This window comes from Vanessa cardui, chromosome 18, assembly GCF_905220365.1.
Source record: "Vanessa cardui chromosome 18, ilVanCard2.1, whole genome shotgun sequence".
Classification (NCBI taxonomy): domain Eukaryota; kingdom Metazoa; phylum Arthropoda; class Insecta; order Lepidoptera; family Nymphalidae; genus Vanessa; species Vanessa cardui.
The window spans coordinates 9900773-9919322 of record NC_061140.1 but is presented as its reverse complement, the minus strand read 5'-3'; the positions used below and the strand labels follow the sequence as shown (position 1 = coordinate 9919322).

General features: G+C 35.4%; 2 protein-coding genes across 4 annotated transcripts; both read right to left on the bottom strand.

The window, feature by feature from the left end:
* Positions 1-251: 251 nt before the first annotated feature.
* Positions 252-15334, bottom strand: LOC124537579. The gene is made up of 24 exons (XM_047114453.1): positions 15092-15334; positions 14798-14927; positions 14465-14574; positions 14000-14165; positions 13547-13669; positions 11901-12174; positions 11071-11228; positions 10575-10840; positions 9929-10142; positions 9326-9457; positions 8993-9129; positions 6303-6329; positions 6058-6225; positions 5376-5655; positions 5135-5293; positions 4837-4995; positions 4527-4691; positions 3692-3835; positions 2761-3514; positions 2355-2635; positions 1671-1843; positions 1087-1239; positions 700-796; positions 252-598 (listed from the first exon to the last, which is right to left on the bottom strand). Exons 1-24 carry the CDS (start codon positions 15178-15180, stop codon positions 266-268), a joined length of 4692 nt encoding a protein of 1563 aa, XP_046970409.1. The 5' UTR covers positions 15181-15334; the 3' UTR covers positions 252-265.
* Positions 15335-16859: 1525 nt separating this feature from the next.
* LOC124537279 (bis(5'-nucleosyl)-tetraphosphatase [asymmetrical]) lies at positions 16860-18484 on the bottom strand. Of its 3 annotated transcripts, none has more exons than XM_047114068.1 (4): positions 18466-18484; positions 17982-18111; positions 17344-17429; positions 16860-17156 (listed from the first exon to the last, which is right to left on the bottom strand). In XM_047114068.1, exons 2-4 carry the CDS (start codon positions 18091-18093, stop codon positions 16929-16931), a joined length of 426 nt encoding a protein of 141 aa, XP_046970024.1. In that variant the 5' UTR covers positions 18094-18111; positions 18466-18484; the 3' UTR covers positions 16860-16928. The 3 variants fall into 3 exon arrangements, with proteins under 3 accessions (XP_046970024.1, XP_046970023.1, XP_046970022.1); XM_047114067.1 differs by lacking the exon at positions 18466-18484 and adding an exon at positions 18206-18416; XM_047114066.1 differs by lacking the exon at positions 18466-18484 and adding an exon at positions 18319-18416.
* Between the last annotated feature and the right edge of the window lie 66 nt (positions 18485-18550).

Sequence of the window (18550 nt, the reverse complement as noted above, 5' to 3'; positions counted from 1 at the left end):
CAAAATAACAAAATCAAGGCAGATATTTGCTATTGCTTTGTATATTAAACTTTATATGTTAAATGTTGCCAGAACACTTTTTAATTAGTAGATTTTTAAATAATTGATAAAAAGCAAAAAAAGTAACATAAAATATAAACAGACAAAAGTTTATTCAGGACTAGTAATCTCCTATAAGAGATTTCTTTCCAGCGAAGCGCAGTTGTAAATTAATAATTGCGTAAATTAAAGTATTAAAGAAAATATTCATTTAAAAAAAAAACATTTATTTATCCTTATCATTTACAAGAATTTCTAACAAATATAATATTCGCTCTTTGATATCTTCATAAGATTTATGACAAAGGCTGTCCGCTATCATATTTACAACATTTTTATCTTCAATTAATTCAATTATTGTTTTGTCTTTAATTTCATTAGGACTAATACATTGTTTGAGTACTTCTAGAATAAGTTTATCTTCGTCTCTCTTCCATTCTGGAACTTCTGTTTTGATACACTCATCCTCAGACATTATAAGCATTGACATATTATCGGATGATTCACTCTTTCTATGTTCCATTTCATCTACTGTCATTTCGGAAGCTTCGGGTTTTTCCTGTAACAATAAAAGTTAACATATCAATATATTATTTTTTATTAATAAATTAATTATTAAGTAAACAAGGTATAGGGTAAGAGTTGTTATGTTATACATACATATTTAATTGTAGTAACAATTTTATCCGGTTTCCGAACATGTACGAGCTGAGGTTCACTGCTCGATATTTCTCTTAAATGTGAGACTTCTTCATCGCTGGAAATAAAGTTTTAATTTAAAAATTCGATTATATTGTTGACGTGTATATGATAATTATGTTATATTTAGTGCTAGCTTTTATTTATCTAAATAATTATATATCAAGTGTATGTTAAATTTTCTTTCAAAATATCAAGATATTGGTCTACTTGTAGTATTTTTATTGGGAATTCTGTAGTAAATCGAAAGCTGAAATAAACTAACGTTTGTAAAAAATAAATTTACTTTTTTCTTTTGATTAATATTAAAGAAAAGGAGGAAGACAATTATGTTTTTTCTGACCATACAAAAAAAAAACAAAAAAAGTTAAATGATCAAACCTAGATGAGTTATCAGCTTCATAATCCGCTGTAGCGTTAGTTTCTTCGCAAATTGTCAGCATACCTTCACGATCATCTTCTCTATCATTTATTTCTGAATCACTTATAGGATCTAATTTTCTGAAATTAATATTATTCTCTTTATTAAAGTTGTAAATCTAAGAAAAAATACAACATAATACAATTGAAACACGAAAAAAGACAATAGAAAACTCTAAGATCTGATATTTATTTTCTTCTGATACTCTGTACCAATGTTTAATGAAAAAAAAACTCATTATAATGTATGGGTAAAGATCTTGAACAATTTATAATGTAACATTATTATTGTTTAAGTACATTATAAAGTATGAATTGGTATGGTATGGCGTTTAAATGTTAATTTTGGAATAAAATAAAAGAATCTGAATATGGAATTGTAATTACGTATTGTTGGTGCAGGTTTAAATATCTAGCAAATATTAAATGGGCAATGACTACAAAAGATATATCTTTGTCCGTTTTGACATAAAATGAGTATCATATTACGGAATTACAATAAAATGACTTACTCTTTCCAGCGATGAGGGAATAACGAGTAAATGTATTGCGCCAGCGCGGGATAATCTCGAGTGCAGTTCAGGAGTTTACAACAAAGCTCACACGGCTTTGACGTGTTGTCTAAGATTATCTCCTTTAAATTCTCCAATATTAACCGTCGTTTATCGTTATCCAATACTTGTTCCTGGATAAATATAAAACAAAAAAAAATACAGAGATATTCATTGAATATTATACAGGGTGTATCAGATAGCATTATAAAGAATATATGTATTGAATTAATTGAATGTTATTATTCCCTGCTATTATGGTCGATGGAAAAGAGTAACTACTTAGTTTGTGTTGGTCTCATAATAAAAAAAAAACAAATGACAATAATTAGAATATTATAGAGAACTGTTTGGTTTTTACTTTGTTTAACTTAGTTCCTTGTATATAAGGTGTAACATTTAAAACTTTACATACAATTGTTTAGCTATTTTTACCATGTTTTAAGGTACAAGTATGTTAGTCATAAGCAGTAAAAACTATTTACAGAATAACTTAAATAGAGTATTTAATAAGTGTGAGAAACAAATTACTTTTTGTTAATACACTTAATATTGTACAGTTTTAAATTTTTTTCTTCCATATCTATTATAAATCAAAAGCTAGTGAAATATCTAATTATATTAAAAGATAAGTTAAAATATTACCTCTATTTTAACAACCAATTCTTGGATACAGTTTCGCACGAAATAATCTTTGAATTGATCGAGTTTGTCCGCCTGTTCCGCTGTGAGGAACCCGAGGAATTCCTTGTACATATCAGCCAACTCTACGTCAAATATTTCGAACAATCGTTCGGATAATTTTACTGGATCATCATTTTCAACATCGAACCTCGCAAATGCCGTATGCAAAGTTTTCTTCATACAATTATTTCGCGCCAAATTCGTTCTCTCAACTAGTTTAATTTGAAACAAAAGTGCTGAAACTGAAAATATAGATTAATAAAATAATTACTGCCGGAAAAAGGTTAAGAAATATTCAAGTTCTGAGAAACTATGAAGTAACTGTGTTTCTTAACAGAAACAGTTATCTAAATAAATTATAAAATACCTAAATCATTAGCACTCGAGTCATTCGAGCATGCTTCGGCCATTTTGCATTTGTCTATCTTCGTTACGACTTCATTGTATACAGTTTTCGAAAGTGTTTTGAAATTATTTACCAATAATCTCAACTTATTCGTAATCCTTGGATATTTCTTCTGTCTACAACCACATACATTATCTTGTCTTTTCTTATTACTATTAAAATAATCTGTGATAAACGTCTGACGTTTTCTACGTATCTTTTTAAATAAATTACAACATATGCAATGGCCAGTAGCTTCGGATTCTTTCGAATTAGCCTCAGCTCTAAGTTCCAAATTTGAATTTGTTACTTCAATATTATTAATATTATTATAGTGTTGTTCCTTATTTCCACTTTCTGTATCGATATCGTTTTTATTTGCGTTCGTATTTTTGACAGCGGGCGAACATATCGGCGTGGACGCACTGTCAACTGTATTCGTTACTTGTAGGGGAACCAATTGGGTTCCTGTACTCGTATTGACGATTGTATAAAGATTTGACGCAACGAGAAATGTTGTATTGTTTGTAACGTTTTCATTCGATTTCTGTATGTGGACGTCAACTTTGTCGACTAGTACCGGTTTTGGCTTCGGCGGGAGCATGTTGATTCTATCGCAGTATATCGGTTTTGTAAAATCAATGGGGAGAGGATTTCTTTGTGGGGATTCGATATTTTTTCCCATTTCTATTTCAACGCCGGCCGGCGGTTGAGTTGTACGTCGGTGGAGGTGATCCTTTAAAGAAATAGAACCTTATTAAACATTTTCAAAAACATATGATAAGAAAAAACACGAAAAGATAATACATAATACGATAATTTGGCAGTTCCGAGAGATGGATGATGATGGGTTATGGTTTCTTACATTTTAACATGTAACGTAATAAATAGTAAAATAAAATATTATACATACTTTAAACCTCTTACTGCTCTTTGCCAGATATCTGATCCACAGACGGGGCATTTCGAATTCTGGTTGTTCATAAAGCGTTATATTCGGATTATATGGCAGCAGCTTGTGTTTCACAGGTTCGATGGTATGATTTTTGAAATAGTTCTGAAAATAGAATGTAACATTACTTTTTTTAATAACTTATCGATTTACTGGCAAAGACAAAAAGTTTAATTCAAATAGAGAAGATGCAATTTATTTTTTGTGTTTATTTTAAAGAACTCACATACACCACAAGTATATAAAAAATACTCTAATGTATTGCAAAAAATGTGGTTTCAAAATGTCAATTTAAATTTTTGCGCGAAAACGGATTACGGAAACTATATTTCGTATGACGTCACTCCTGTCTGTCACTGGCCCATTGATCAACTTGTCCTCACTGGCTTTCATACTTATGCATATTTTCTCGACTTTTAGATACTTTTTTGTAAGAATTTAAAACGGACTACTTGATACACCGAAAAAAGCCGTATTGTCTTGTTTTTGTGCCAATGTGTTCATCTACTTCAACAAAGTTTTCAATGGAGTTCAATTTCAATAGATGGTTTTGAGTAGACCTTCTGACACAAAACTGAGAGCAAGCTGAATAGAGGAATTTTTCGAGTGTGTTTTGACAAACTTCTTCCCAACTTCAATTTTTATTCGTAATACGCAATTAATTATCGTTTCAATTTTTACAACTATAATCTCAAATAAGTAGCTATACAGTGCTTGTGCGCGGGCAGCGTGTGGCGACACACGAGGCGCGCGGCGGTGTGTGTGTGCGTGTGCGCGTGCGTGTGCGTGTACTCACCACGATGGGGCTGTCGCGGGCGTTGCCCCTCTGCGCGGTCTTGAGGTGCGCGAGCAGCGCGCGCAGCGTGAGCGCGGGCAGCGTGTGGCGACACACGAGGCGCGCGGCGGTGTGTGTGTGCGTGTGCGCGTGCGCGTGCGTGTGCGTGTACTCACCACGATGGGGCTGTCGCGGGCGTTGCCCCTCTGCGCGGTCTTGAGGTGCGCGAGCAGCGCGCGCAGCGTGAGCGCGGGCAGCGTGTGGCGACACACGAGGCGCGCGGCGGTGTGTGTGTGCGTGTGCGCGTGCGCGTGCGTGTGCGTGTACTCACCACGATGGGGCTGTCGCGGGCGTTGCCCCTCTGCGCGGTCTTGAGGTGCGCGAGCAGCGCGCGCAGCGTGAGCGCGGGCAGCGTGTGGCGACACACGAGGCGCGCGGCGGTGTGCGTGTGCGCGTGCGTGTGCGTGTGCGTGTACTCACCACGATGGGGCTGTCGCGGGCGTTGCCCCTCTGCGCGGTCTTGAGGTGCGCGAGCAGCGCGCGCAGCGTGAGCGCGGGCAGCGTGTGGCGACACACGAGGCGCGCGGCGGTGTGCGTGTGCGCGTGCGTGTGCGTGTGCGTGTACTCACCACGATGGGGCTGTCGCGGGCGTTGCCCCTCTGCGCGGTCTTGAGGTGCGCGAGCAGCGCGCGCAGCGTGAGCGCGGGCAGCGTGTGGCGACACACGAGGCGCGCGGCGGTGTGCGTGTGCGCGTGCGTGTGCGTGTGCGTGTACTCACCACGATGGGGCTGTCGCGGGCGTTGCCCCTCTGCGCGGTCTTGAGGTGCGCGAGCAGCGCGCGCAGCGTGAGCGCGGGCAGCGTGTGGCGACACACGAGGCGCGCGGCGGTGTGTGTGTGCGTGTGCGCGTGCGCGTGCGTGTGCGTGTACTCACCACGATGGGGCTGTCGCGGGCGTTGCCCCTCTGCGCGGTCTTGAGGTGCGCGAGCAGCGCGCGCAGCGTGAGCGCGGGCAGCGTGTGGCGACACACGAGGCGCGCGGCGGTGGTGAGGCCCCAGCGGCGGCGCGGGTGCGGGCGTGACGGCCGCTTGAACAGCTGCGGGTTGTCCTCCACGTACCGCCAGAACTGGTCCAGCCCGAGCACTATCAATCTACGAAGTAAGTCGACAGAATAACAAATAATGACAAATATGCCGTACAATTCATGCCATAAAGCGAAGGAGTAGCCTCGCCTCGAAGTGGAAAAATATGCCACATAAATTATATCAGAGTAATGTAATATTGACAAAAAATAATTCTGGAACATTTCTGGGCTCCAATTAAAGTAACCGACACAACCTAGAGAATAGCAACCCAGCTAGTTGTGGCTGATCAAATCGGTCGAAGAACCGACCAAGAAAGACGAAGTGACGTCATACCCAACATCGCTAATAGCTGTTGGATAATAAGAACCAAAACGGCCCCTAATCCAAATGGGTAAAGAAGACAGATATGGGTGACTGTAAATCCAATTTTATTTAGCAACGCAAATAATAATAGAATCATATACTCACTCGTCTTCAGAGCGCAGATAACTGAACCTCTTGTGTTTAAACTCAGCTCGGTACGGCACCGGCGGCAACAAGTAAGGGTACAGGAACACCGAACTGTTAGCCACGACCTTCTTAAACAACTCCGGGAATTCCGCGAAGTAGACGCTGTTCTGAGTAGTGCGGCGGCGACTGGAAAGCAGCAAATTTATTCATTTTATATAAAGAAAACACAACAACAAATTATACTAAAAAAATTAATTCCTTACCATTTTTCTACTTCTTTTTGGATAAACCTGAAACAAATTTGTTAATAATTATCAAAGGAATTTTATAAATTATAATAATTATATTATAGAAGAATTATCTTCTATTAATGTAATGGCACGTATAGTACGACACAACTTAGATGTATCATAGGCAAAAATCGTAAAACCGATCGCATCCAATCAAAATCAAAATAAACATTATTCAAGTGGGCAAGCACTTTTGAATTGTCATTTAACAATTAAGTGAAGCTACAACCGGTGCGGAAAGTAGATTCTACCGAGAAGAACCGGCAAGAAACTCAGTAGTTACACTTTTTTTCAACACTTAAAAAATGCAAAGTTATGTTAGTTAATACAATTATTTAAATTAATGTATCCTGCCTGGAAGTCAACCGGTATTAATTCCACGCTTTATTGTCAACTACAAAATCTTGTATCGAATAATATGTCTTTTTTACCAAAGTATTTTTTATAAAGGATTTGAATTTACGAAACGACAACGTTAAAAATGTCTGCGGTATTTTATTATAGAAACGGATACCTTGCCCCAAGTAAGATTTATTAATTATGCGGAGTCGGAAACTTGGCGTTATAAGCTTATCCCTACTTCTAGTGCACATACAATGATTATCACTAATTTTATCAAAGTGATCAATGTTACTGTGAATATACATGATATTATTGTAAATATATTGCGACCCAACAGTGAGTATTCCTACTCTGTTAAAAACATCCCGAAGAGAGTCTCTAGCTCCAAGATTATAAATAGACCGGATTGCTCTCTTTTGTAAAATAAAGACAGATTCAACATCTGCAGCGTTACCCCAAAGTAATATGACATAATACTATGAAAATAGCAAAAATAAACTAAACGAGCGGTATCAATATCAGTTTGTTGTCTAACTTTTCTAATCGCGTATGCTGCGGAGATTATTCTTTCTGTTTGGAATGATAACTGGGGACTCCACTGAAGTCTGGAATCCAACTCTATTTCCAAGAATACCGTAGTATCGGCTACATCAAGCCGGCCACCGCTTAAAGATATATTATAATTTTACCTTCTAACATTGGGTAGAGTAAAAACTACTCATTTTGTTTTTTGAGCATTCAAACCCAAATTGTTTACTTTACATCAATCGTGTATCAGTATACACGATTGATTTAAAGTAAGTAAAGTAAGTATGCGTGAACGGTGCATTATCACTGGATAATGCACCGTTCACATCTTCATAGTCAGTTTTTTTTCCTGTCGACCTTAAAAATCAGTGAAGTATCGTCAGTAAACAATACTATATCACAAATACCTTTAACATAGAAAGGAGATCTTCCTTTTCCATTTACATATACTAGAAATAAAAAGGGACCCAAAATTGAACCTAGTGGAACACCCATTTTTAACGTAGATTCAGAAGACTTTATTCCATTAATGAAAACTTGCTGGATTCTTTGACTTAAGTATGAAGCAATGAGATCAAGAGAGTTACCTTTAACAATATTTGAGCTTATAAAGAAGCGTCTCGTGTTCTACGCAATCAAATGCTTTAGATAAATCACAGAATACTCCAATAGCATTCTGTGATTTCTCCCAACCATCGTAAATATGTTTAAGAAGCGCAATTCCCACATCAGTTCGATTTCGATTAATACATTTTCCATTTGATCGACCTCTTGCAAAACCAAATTGCTCACGATGAAAAATATTATTTGTACCGAAATGGACAAGAAGTTGATTTAAATATTTTTTCCGAAAATTTTAATTAAAGATGGGAGTATTGAAAAAGGCCTGTAATTACTGGGATCGCTTCTATTTCCATTCTTAAAAAGTCGTGAGACTTTACTATATTTTAACAAATTAGGAAATGAACCCGTGTCCAAACTCTTGATAAATATTACTGTTATTTACGGAGCAATATCGTATATGATGTTATTAATGAATTTTGCCACATATGTAGTTAGTTTTTTTAATATTGAGTGTTTTAAATACTTTTATAACATCTATTGCAGAAACTGTTCAAAAAATCAATAACGCATTTAGAAACATTTTTATTTAATATTCTAGCTGCATCTAATTTAGATGATTTTAAATGAGATGTTATTTTATTATTATGTATGTTTTCAAAAAAAATTCAGAATTTCTAATTCAGAACTCCTAATTCAGAATTTGTGTATCGACTGGCCGTGTTCAATTTGATTAGTATAATCTCCTTTTTGGGTTTTCCACTAACATTTCCAATAACTAATATTTATTATTTACCTAATATATTCGTCAATTTGACACGTCGATTTACAGGCACTTGCTTTCTCAGGTTGAGCTGACGCGAGAATCTATAGCGACAAATAGCGTCGAATGGCACGATAGGGAGCTATTTCAATTGGTTGTTTAAATCGGCAGTAATTGGTTTTGCGAATTTTGCCGATGCTACATCTAAGTTGTGTCGTACTATAAAAGACTAGTTGACATCCGCGTCTTCACGCATTTTACGAATTATCGTCAGGTGTAAGAGGAAAAGTAAACTTTTTGTTCGTGCTTGGATTTTTTCCAAACTTCATCAAAATCGGTTCAGTAGCTTGGTGAAAGAGCAACAGACAAACAGACAGACAGTTATTTCCTTATAATATTAGCATAGAGAGACTTCCGAGACTTCCGGTCGTGAGAAGCTAGCTTTAATGGATTATGTTCGAAAACTTACTCGACCATTGCGACGGCGTCCGGCGTGTTATCAGATAAAGAGCATTCCCAACTCTCCACGAGGTCTATCGCCGGTTTTAGATTGCAAACATTGACCACGGATTTTGGATTCGTCAAGGTCATTTCGTTTAGTGTCATCTAGAAAGAAAAATAACTAGCATCATATAAGGAGTGCTCGTTCCAAATCAAATATCATAGATTATTCAAGCTCTTAGCCAATGATATCTCTCGGCAAATGTTTATTTAGCTTTTCTCCTCTTATGGTTCGTATAAAGTAACTACATATACATTCAATATTAATTTCATAGAATACAGTAGTTAAAGGTCTACAAACCAGGTATTCCTTGTACTTAGGCGCATACGACCAATGCATGGGGTGAACAAACAATTGTAGGAAGTTGGATGCGGCCAGCTGTATATGTTGGCGAAGCTGCTGCTGCAACAGCTGCATCTGCTGGGGGTACATCTGTGAAAGACATCATCATAATCTTATATGGTGAGCGACATGACAGCACGACAGACCTACACACGTTAATTTTTTTATAGATATCGTTCATCACCATTACACACGGTGCATAATAATTTCCTATATGAAATATGTCAAGTAAAGCCTAAAGTCGTATCAGGGCCGTATTTAGAGGAGGGCAACCGGGCCAATTGCCCTGGGGCCTCCACATTAGTGGGGGCCACAGTTTTCAGCAAGTTTACAAATACCTAGATATAGACAAATCATAATAATGTTACAACTTAATATCTGAAAAGTTACCGATAAAAGTAAATAAATCATAGCACACTGATTGAAATTAAAAAAAAATACTAAATCATAATAATATAATTATTAGGGTGTTCACGCTTCTGTTGGTCTAAGGATTCCATTGCTTTGTGGTCGCGGGGCCTCCAGACCTTTAAATCCGACTCTGAGTATAGTGGAGGTAACCTTGCAGGTGTCGTCCACTTGTATGGTGAGGGTGAGCGCGGGCGCCTGCAGGAAGGCGCGCAGCGGTGCGGGGGGAGAGGGGCGCGCGGGGGCGGCGGCCGGCGCCGGGGCAGCGGGGGGGCCGGCGGGCGCGGGGGCAGCGGGGGGCGCGGGGGGCGCGGGGGGCGGCGAGGCGCGCTGCGGGGCGCTCGCGGACGGCTCGGGAGCGCCTGCGCTGCAACGTCGGTCCCACTATTGTTATGCTAGCTGTACATTTTTCTTGAGGCACTTTTTTTTTTTTTTAAATATGAGACAACATCACATACATTACTCTGATCCCAATGTAAGTAGCTGATGCACTTGTGTTATGGAAATCAGAAGTAACGACGGTACCACAAACACCCAGACCCAAGACAACATAGAAAACTAATGATAATCTACATCGACCAGGCCGGGAATCGAACCCGGGACCTCAGAGTGGCGTACCAATGAAAACCGGTGTACACACCACTCGACCATGAAGGTCGTCAAGGCGACTTTGAGGCGAGTGAGTACATGTACACTCGATTCAAGGTTTTTTTTGCCCGAAGGTGACCCAAGGCGAAGCCAATGGTTCGTCCGAACGCTAATAGTAGCTGTGTGTTTATTGATAAACCAAATTACTCACCTCACCTCACGCACGGACACAGCTTCAGTCGCGGGTGTGGCTGATGGACTTTCTTCGACCATATTCTCAGGGACTTCTTTTATTTGTACACTCGTGTCTATCACGAGTGTTTGGTCGTGCTCGTCAATGTCATCTGGCTCTGTCTTGCCAATAGAGAATCTCGTCTTGCTATCTCGCCTGTCGCCCGTTATCTTCGCCGCCACGCTCTGTACTTTTGATTCCTCGTCCGATAGTGGCTCTTGTTTTCCTTCCCAAACGCTAGTTACCTAGAAAAGATCATCTTTCTAAACACTGTTTGAGAAATGAGAACAGAATTAATTTATATTATTAATACAATATTTGATCAGTGAACGATAGCTGTTTGCTAAATATGCATAGATTAGTCAATAAGTCACGAAATGACACATGTATAATACGCTCGACTTTGGGACCATGGATTCAAAACTAGGACCATCACGACAGTTACAATAATATAACACATACAATATAAACCTACCTCAGCAGTATTCCCTTCACCTAAAACACCCTGTATATTGTCAAGCTGCACATCTATTTCCGGCGGCATTACGTGAAATAATTCAGTCACCAAATCGTTAAGTTCCTTCTTTGATATTTTTATTATGCTATTTTCCAAAGCTTCTTCGTCTTCCTCATCTGTAAAAGATATTGATTTAAAGGTATTTTTTTAACATATGAATTGGCGGACGAGCAAATGATAATGGAGCTGTAAATTTTTTTATCCAATCACCAATACGCCAACCTTGGCTCACTCACCCTTAAAACCAGAAATAAACAAGATTTGATTAGTGGGAGGGCTACCAGACGGGATTGCAAAAAGCCAAGTATTATAAATAATAATTATTTATTGGCCGACCGAAGGTTCGATTTCGGTTTCGGCCGAGTTTCAGCCAAAAATCAAGTTTCGGCGGCAGTTTCGGTTTCAGCTAAAATGGGCCGAAACTTTTGCCGAAACCGAAACTAATTTCAGAAGTTGTGCAATAAATCCACACTACAACAACTCATTATAAATCCTTTACATAGAGCGCGTGATGACGTCAGCTGACGTTTGTTAGTACCATTAGAAACATATTATATTAATTATGTCCGTTCGTGTCGGATTTTTTGTGCCATCTGATTTGTATGTGTGTTTGCGCACACACTTGTGCACTTTAATATGTCCTATATAGTTGTCTGAAGGCTGCTACAGTCGATATCGCTCAGGCGACATTGTCATCTTACAGATTATATTGTGGAGATTGTTGAGTGTGAATCATTCTAATATCGCTATTGAAGTGTCTGTCTGTGATTTGTAAATATGTGACGTACTTGCATCAGGGTCTGCCGCGACGCTATACTCCGGATCAGTTTCGTCGTCGTCCTCGTTCCTCGTATTCGGTGCTGGGTTCAGACATTCAGTCAGGAACTCGTTCCACAGATCGTCCACATCCGGCACGGGGAGGTAGTCCGGGGGTACGAATGAGCTCTCTATGTGTTCTATTGATGTTGATGACAGACTCAGCTTTGACCGTGTCCTTAGAGCTATCGTCGCCTCCTCTTCTTGATTCATATCAAGCTTCCTGCAAACATCTTTGGATAAATCCTGAAAATAAACATTTAAATATTATTTTCAATATATTATCAATGTTTAGTCTGAAGTATATTCGAGATCATATATACTAAGATTATAAATGGGTATGGTAACAAAAATAATAGATGGGTGCAGTCTGTGGCGGCGCAAGATCTTAACTTAATATGGGCCTTTACCCTTTTTCACTTAATTTCTAGCCCCTTTCTTTACACCGCGAGGCTGTGTACTTAAGCCGCCACTGGATACATCAATAGACGGAATATTGCCGCCAGTGCTAGTCCGTCCAATGACTGGATCATATGAATCTCATTCGAAATTCGCCTTTCAAACTCCCAGAATCACTGATAAATTTTCATGTAAATTATTCATAATGAGTGTACATTTCTTCTAAAAGTTCAGAAAATCTACCAATCCAACAAAAGCTCACAAAAGAAGAATAGGAGGAATTTTAGATTTACGGAATTTCTTTGTATGAATTAAATCTAGAAAATAGTCACTTCCGAGTTAAGAGTCGAATATCCAGTTGCCGTTTTAATTTTATTTTGTTGAAAAAAATGGAAAATTTTGTAAATATTGACATTAATTTCCGATAAAGTGTTTACTGATAATGTGGAAATCAACACACCAGACAACTGTGTAAGAGAAATAATATTACTTGATATTTTCTGTCAATCCAAGTCTTAACTGAGAGAAGAGACCAAGAAATGCTGTGGGAATGTGGCCTAGACGAAGGCTCTGCAACCCTTATCCTGTTCCTTGGTCCTAAACTTCTTCGTCCCATTTATGACATCCTCCCTCCTAAAGTCCCTCGCCCTATAAATGTTGAATGTTTGTTGACGTTTGTGTTTAGTCCATTTTGTTCAATCTTATGTAAATATATATCAAATTTAATAAAATTAAGTTGTGAATAGTCCAATTTAGTTTCATATTTTACTACATATATAGTTTTGAATACTAACAAATTTTTTCCTATTATTAACTCTTAATGTTTGTGTTGTTCTAGGTTAAGGATTAACAAGGAAATTAATACTACTATTCTTGGCTTTAAAATTCAATTGAGTTTAGTGTATCAACCATCTTCTCCATCCTATGTGACATTGGCGAAATAATCTGTGCCCTGCCGGCACAACTAAAAGCCATTAAACTAAGAATTGAATTGAATTGAGACCAAGAAACTAACCACTTGGATTAAATTTTGTGGCAGGAGAGTGTAACACTACCAACTTTTGAATTCTATCGGACCTAGAAAATGTTTTGGCAAGAAAACTTAATGGCCAAACCTTACCCAAGATTCTGTAGCCATGGGTAGTCTTTAAAAATTTAAATTTCATGTATGCCCCATGAATATTTGCGATCAACCAATTATTTAGACAATAGAACCAACCTGAGGTACTTTAAATGGTCCATCTTGAACTATTTTGGGACTAGTTTTGGTTTGACTTAGAGGCGTCGCTGGTGTTCGTGGCTGTGAGTCCAAGTCACTGAAAGATATATGATCGTCATCGCTCTAGAAATAAAATAAATTAATAATTTAATAAACACATTAAAATTATTTCTAAAAATATGATTGTATTTAATATCATGTAAAAACTGATTGATAAAATTATTAAATAGCTAAAAATAAAATTTAACATACATTTATGTGAAATAAAGATATTAATTCTTAGGATTTTATGAGCAATTTTAAACAGTCACTTTATTAGTTAAATGAAAAGCACCCAATTATTCAAATTGTAGATTCTACAGTATTTTCTTTATTCTATGAAATAATGCATGAAGTAATTATTATTTATCATTTATTTGGTTATTTACAAAGGGAGTTATTTCAATATTTTACCATGACATCATCAGGAGTGGGCTCATATTCCTCATCGTCTTCGTCTTCAGGGAGCTCCTGTGCTATCAAAGCCTTCACTTCCGGTCTCGTCTTTACCGGTATGTGATTGATTGGCGTCAGTTCCAAATTCCATGGTGCCTTACTTCGGGACACCTTCATCAACTCCCTAATTGATAAATGTAGATGTAAATAACAAATCTTATTTATTTTTATTACATTGAAACATCCCAAAAACACTTAATTATTAGATATTAGACTATTCTCTTCATTATATAATTTTTAATTTGAAATTTACTTTGCTTCACTTTGTTTTCAAACAAGATTAATCATAACAAAATTTAACACAGTAAAACTCAGTTGTGCTTACACAATTTTTAATCTAAAAATGTTTCCATAAGTAAACTCATAAATAAAACAAAATAAGTAATCCAAGTATAAAGATATCCTATTATATATGATACTAACTTAGCTTTTGATCTTGTAATTTTGGGTCGGAGACTTTCTTCCGTTCCTGAATCTTCTTCTTCTTCTCGCAGCTTAACAAGAGCCAGTACATGGTCATTAGTCACTACTTTCTGCATAAAAATGTAAAGTCATGTTTTAAATATCAATAATTTTAATTGTTATTTCGGACCAAGGGTATGTAACATTTCTTCAATAACACAACTAGTTAAATTTAATTTATTTTTCACATAGGATAATTTGAAAAAAAAAGTTTCTGCCATTGAATCCTGCTTCACCGAGTGGCTTTACTGCTACTACTTATTTCACATTATTTAAATAATTGTTTATACAAACCTTCAAAATTTTCCTAACGCTCTCATCATCTAAATTATTTTTAATTGCTGAAGCGTGGACATTACTCTCAAACTCAAGCGTGTTTTCTGGTAATACATCATCACCGTCGGTGCTCGTATCACTGTCGAGTCTTAAAATAATTCAAAATACAACTTAACATTATGACGAAAATACGAAGTAAAATAATATTTTGTTTTCAAGTTATTTTTAATAATGAACTTATATAAATCACTGTATTTTTATCAGAGTATGAAAGCTGTAAAATAATTTTACTACTAAAAAAATAATTTAAACCTCTTTCGTTTTTTTCCGCGAATTTTTGACTTGATCTTTGCAACGTTTGTTTCGCTTTCATTAGATTCTTTATTTTCGACGTTATCCATTATAAAGACTTATTTTCATTTTTATTTACAAAAAAGTAATTTTTAAAACACAACAATGGTATTTAATTCATGAAAACTTTCAAATATTACGGAAAAACAATCAAATCTGACATTCTGTTTTCGGTCAATTGACAAATTGAAATAACTGTCCGAAATGAAACAAAACCATTTTTTACAACTGTCAGTCTGACAAGTAACTTGACAAATAAAATATACGAGTAGTCAAGTCATAGATAATATTTTAATTTTCTTAACTGAACAAGGCGAATGCCTTGTTTAGAAGGTTTTTTTAGGCTTTTTTACCTATTACCCCTATTAAAAATAATCTTTAACTACTTTGCATTGAGGTCCTTTTGTCTTTGATCCAGATTTAATTTCTTAACAATAGCATTTTTTAGAAATACCTGGTCTCTTTGTTATCTAATTTTCTCCTGAGTTTATGATTGTTACTGTACTTTTTATGTACCGATGGATAGCTAAGGAAACGCAGATGTTTTTAAAATGATCCGTACGATAAGAGCCATAGTGATTTTTACAAAAAAATTGCGAGTAACTTAAAGAATCAAAATTAAAAATCGAAAAGTTGTAAAGTTTTGGATCTGTAATTTAAAAATGCTTGAAGATTGTTTTTGTTTTATAACTGGTTATTATTAACTAGGATGTACCCTACCAAGAAATACAAATAAAAATATGGAAAATACGTTGATTTTTTTTTATTGAATTTTAGAATCTTAAACATCCTTTAAATAAAAAAAAATATTAAAAAATTAATAACTCGAAAACGATACACTTTTGCATAAGCATTTTGGGGGTCATTTGATAGCTATTGTCCTGAACTATAATCCTTTAAAAGGATCGTGACATATTACCCTGTAACCAATGATGTTGTAGTAAACAGATATGAAAACGTCCTAATTGGGACGTTTGCCTTTAGTTGTTTTACGTAGTAATACGTTATAATACATCATAATTACGTAGTAATACGTTTTGTGTAATTAAAAATCTAGTTATCCCTTTTACTTATTGTTTTTATCAAGCTATCCTTTTTACTTTTAACGAAATGTAAAAATAAACTAAAATAAACGGTCCCCGGCGCGGCACACTTTTTTCTGTTGTTTAGTATGGATATAACATATCTGTTTATTTAAGAATATCATTGCCTGTAACCCTGTATAACACATTGAATGACCATAAAAATATTTTTGCACAAGACACTACTTTAAGTTCATGTTAACACAAAAAAAGCATTCGCGAAGACATACACTTTTGTTTTTGAATTGTTAATTAACACACTAAATTAAGAGAATCTACCACCCCTTTGGCATGCAGATTCTACTAAGAAGAACCGGCAAGTAACTCAGTATTTACTATTAAATACAATCATACATGTATGTCAACTTCAGTCCTGGAAGTCAACAAGTATAAGCTCCACTTTCTTTTAAACCTATATAATAATATATATTATGTATTGAATAATATTCCTGCTTTACCATAATGAACATTGTGTTTATAGCTTAACTTGTAAATCTTGATATATTTTAGTTAAATAAATTGTTGGGTTATGTTAATGGTATATATTAAAAAGCTTTTGTAATTATAAGATTAAATACAATTGTTTTATTTAATCATATATTCAAGGTACTACAATAAATATTTTTTACACATGTTACATATTATGTCACATGTTATATATTTATTTTAATTCTTTATTATTGAATGTATTCTTGCACTTTAAAACTAAACAAATATTATATCATTTTAAGAGCCTTTTCATGAAACTCAGCGAGCAGCTTCTTCATATCTTCAAAACCTGATATTTCCTGAGCTTGTTCTAAAGGAAGCCATTTGAAATCCTGGTGCTCATCAGACAGAGTCACATTCTGATCAGGGTCTTTTACTTGTGCTAACCAATACACAACGGCTTTTGGTTTACCTTTGACTTGATAATTTAGGGTTTTCGAAATGTCTTTGTATATCTGCAAAAATTAGAAAATGATGGAACGTAGAAAAAATGTGAAAGGTTATTTGGATTCAATTTATTGGCTAACATTGTTTACATATTATATTATAAAAAAAAATTGGGAGAAGTTAACTTTTGTGTGGTTTTTCTACTTTTAAATATTTTTTTCATTTTTTAATGCAAATTATATTTCACTACAATACCTCTAATTCATTTTCTGATAGGCCAGCCTCTTCTTTGGTCTCCCGTAATGCCGTAACCCAGTCGGACTCTCCAGGATCAACATGCCCTAACATTTTAGAATACATAAAATGATTGGAAAAGTACAATCATAAATCTTAATTATTCAGTCATTAAACATAAAAGTATATTTAAGTTCCTAATAAATAATGACAAATCACAATAAAAAAAAATTATTTGCCCTTTATGTCAGGATTGTAACCTAACAAGAATCAGGAATAAAGTATACATTAAATTTTTTTAATTATTTATTTAGTGCCCAGTTATGTATAAGTTAATTTTTTTTTCACTTTTATATGCTATCAGTCTTAAAGGTATGAGCAAACTTTTCAGTGATGCTGTAACGCAGAGCAGCTTCTCGGTAGAGGCACCACACATTTGTTGTTCAGAGCTATTGCTGGTCTTCTAGCTCTAAGATATGATGATGTTTTAGTTGGTTCTCATATTGGAATGAAACAATAATAATCTGATTATACCTTTGATATGGGGTTTCATCTGAATAAGACTATAGAGGCTTATCTTTATTTTTCAATTGAGATTTGTAAAAATCTATTACTACAAATAGTTGTTAAAGTATGATATTACGATAAGAAAAAAATACCCTTTGGAGGAGTCCAGTGATGTTCTCCATATGATGTTTGAAGTAAAAGAAAATTTATAATTTGATTACTTCTTTTATATATAACTAAACCAGCTGCTCTTGTAGGTGACATGTTTATCTTACTGTTGTTCTAGAAATAAAATTACTTATTTCAATTATAATTGATTTTATAAAATATTAATAACAATGACAAAAAAAATACTTATGTGTAACAATTATGTTACTTTTAACTTAGGATTAAATAGTTATTTTCCAACTCTGATTATTACTTAAAATATAAGCTATTTATACCACATAGTAAATAAAATTAAGTAATTATAATTTAATTTAACTATACGTTTATATAGATCTGACACTGTTATTCATTCTGTTATTGTCACATTTTGCAATTACTTTTTCAAAACATTTTATAATTTTAAGCAACTATTTTTTTATTAACATAATAACATTTTTTTATAGATTTTATTATGAAACATACACATACAATTGAACTAAAAGATTATATTTAAATTTTATTGCTACAAAACTCTATGCATTTTCTTTTAACAACATTTTTAATCTGTGATATG

Coding starts and splice junctions, on each gene's coding strand:
- LOC124537579 (XM_047114453.1), bottom strand. CDS start 15,180: ATGGATAACGTCGAAAATAAAGAATCTAATGAAAGCGAAACAAACGTT. Junction 9,130..9,325: donor CTAAGTACAAGGAATACCTG/GTTTGTAGACCT, acceptor TTTTCTTTCTAG/ATGACACTAAACGAAATGAC. Junction 6,330..8,992: donor GACGCCGTCGCAATGGTCGA/GTAAGTTTTCGA, acceptor AATTTGTTTCAG/GTTTATCCAAAAAGAAGTAG.
- LOC124537279 (XM_047114068.1), bottom strand. CDS start 18,093: ATGTCACCTACAAGAGCAGCTGGTTTAGTTATATATAAAAGAAGTAAT. Junction 17,430..17,981: donor TCACTGGACTCCTCCAAAGG/GTATTTTTTTCT, acceptor CTAAAATGTTAG/GGCATGTTGATCCTGGAGAG. Junction 17,157..17,343: donor TATCAGAAAATGAATTAGAG/GTATTGTAGTGA, acceptor TAATTTTTGCAG/ATATACAAAGACATTTCGAA.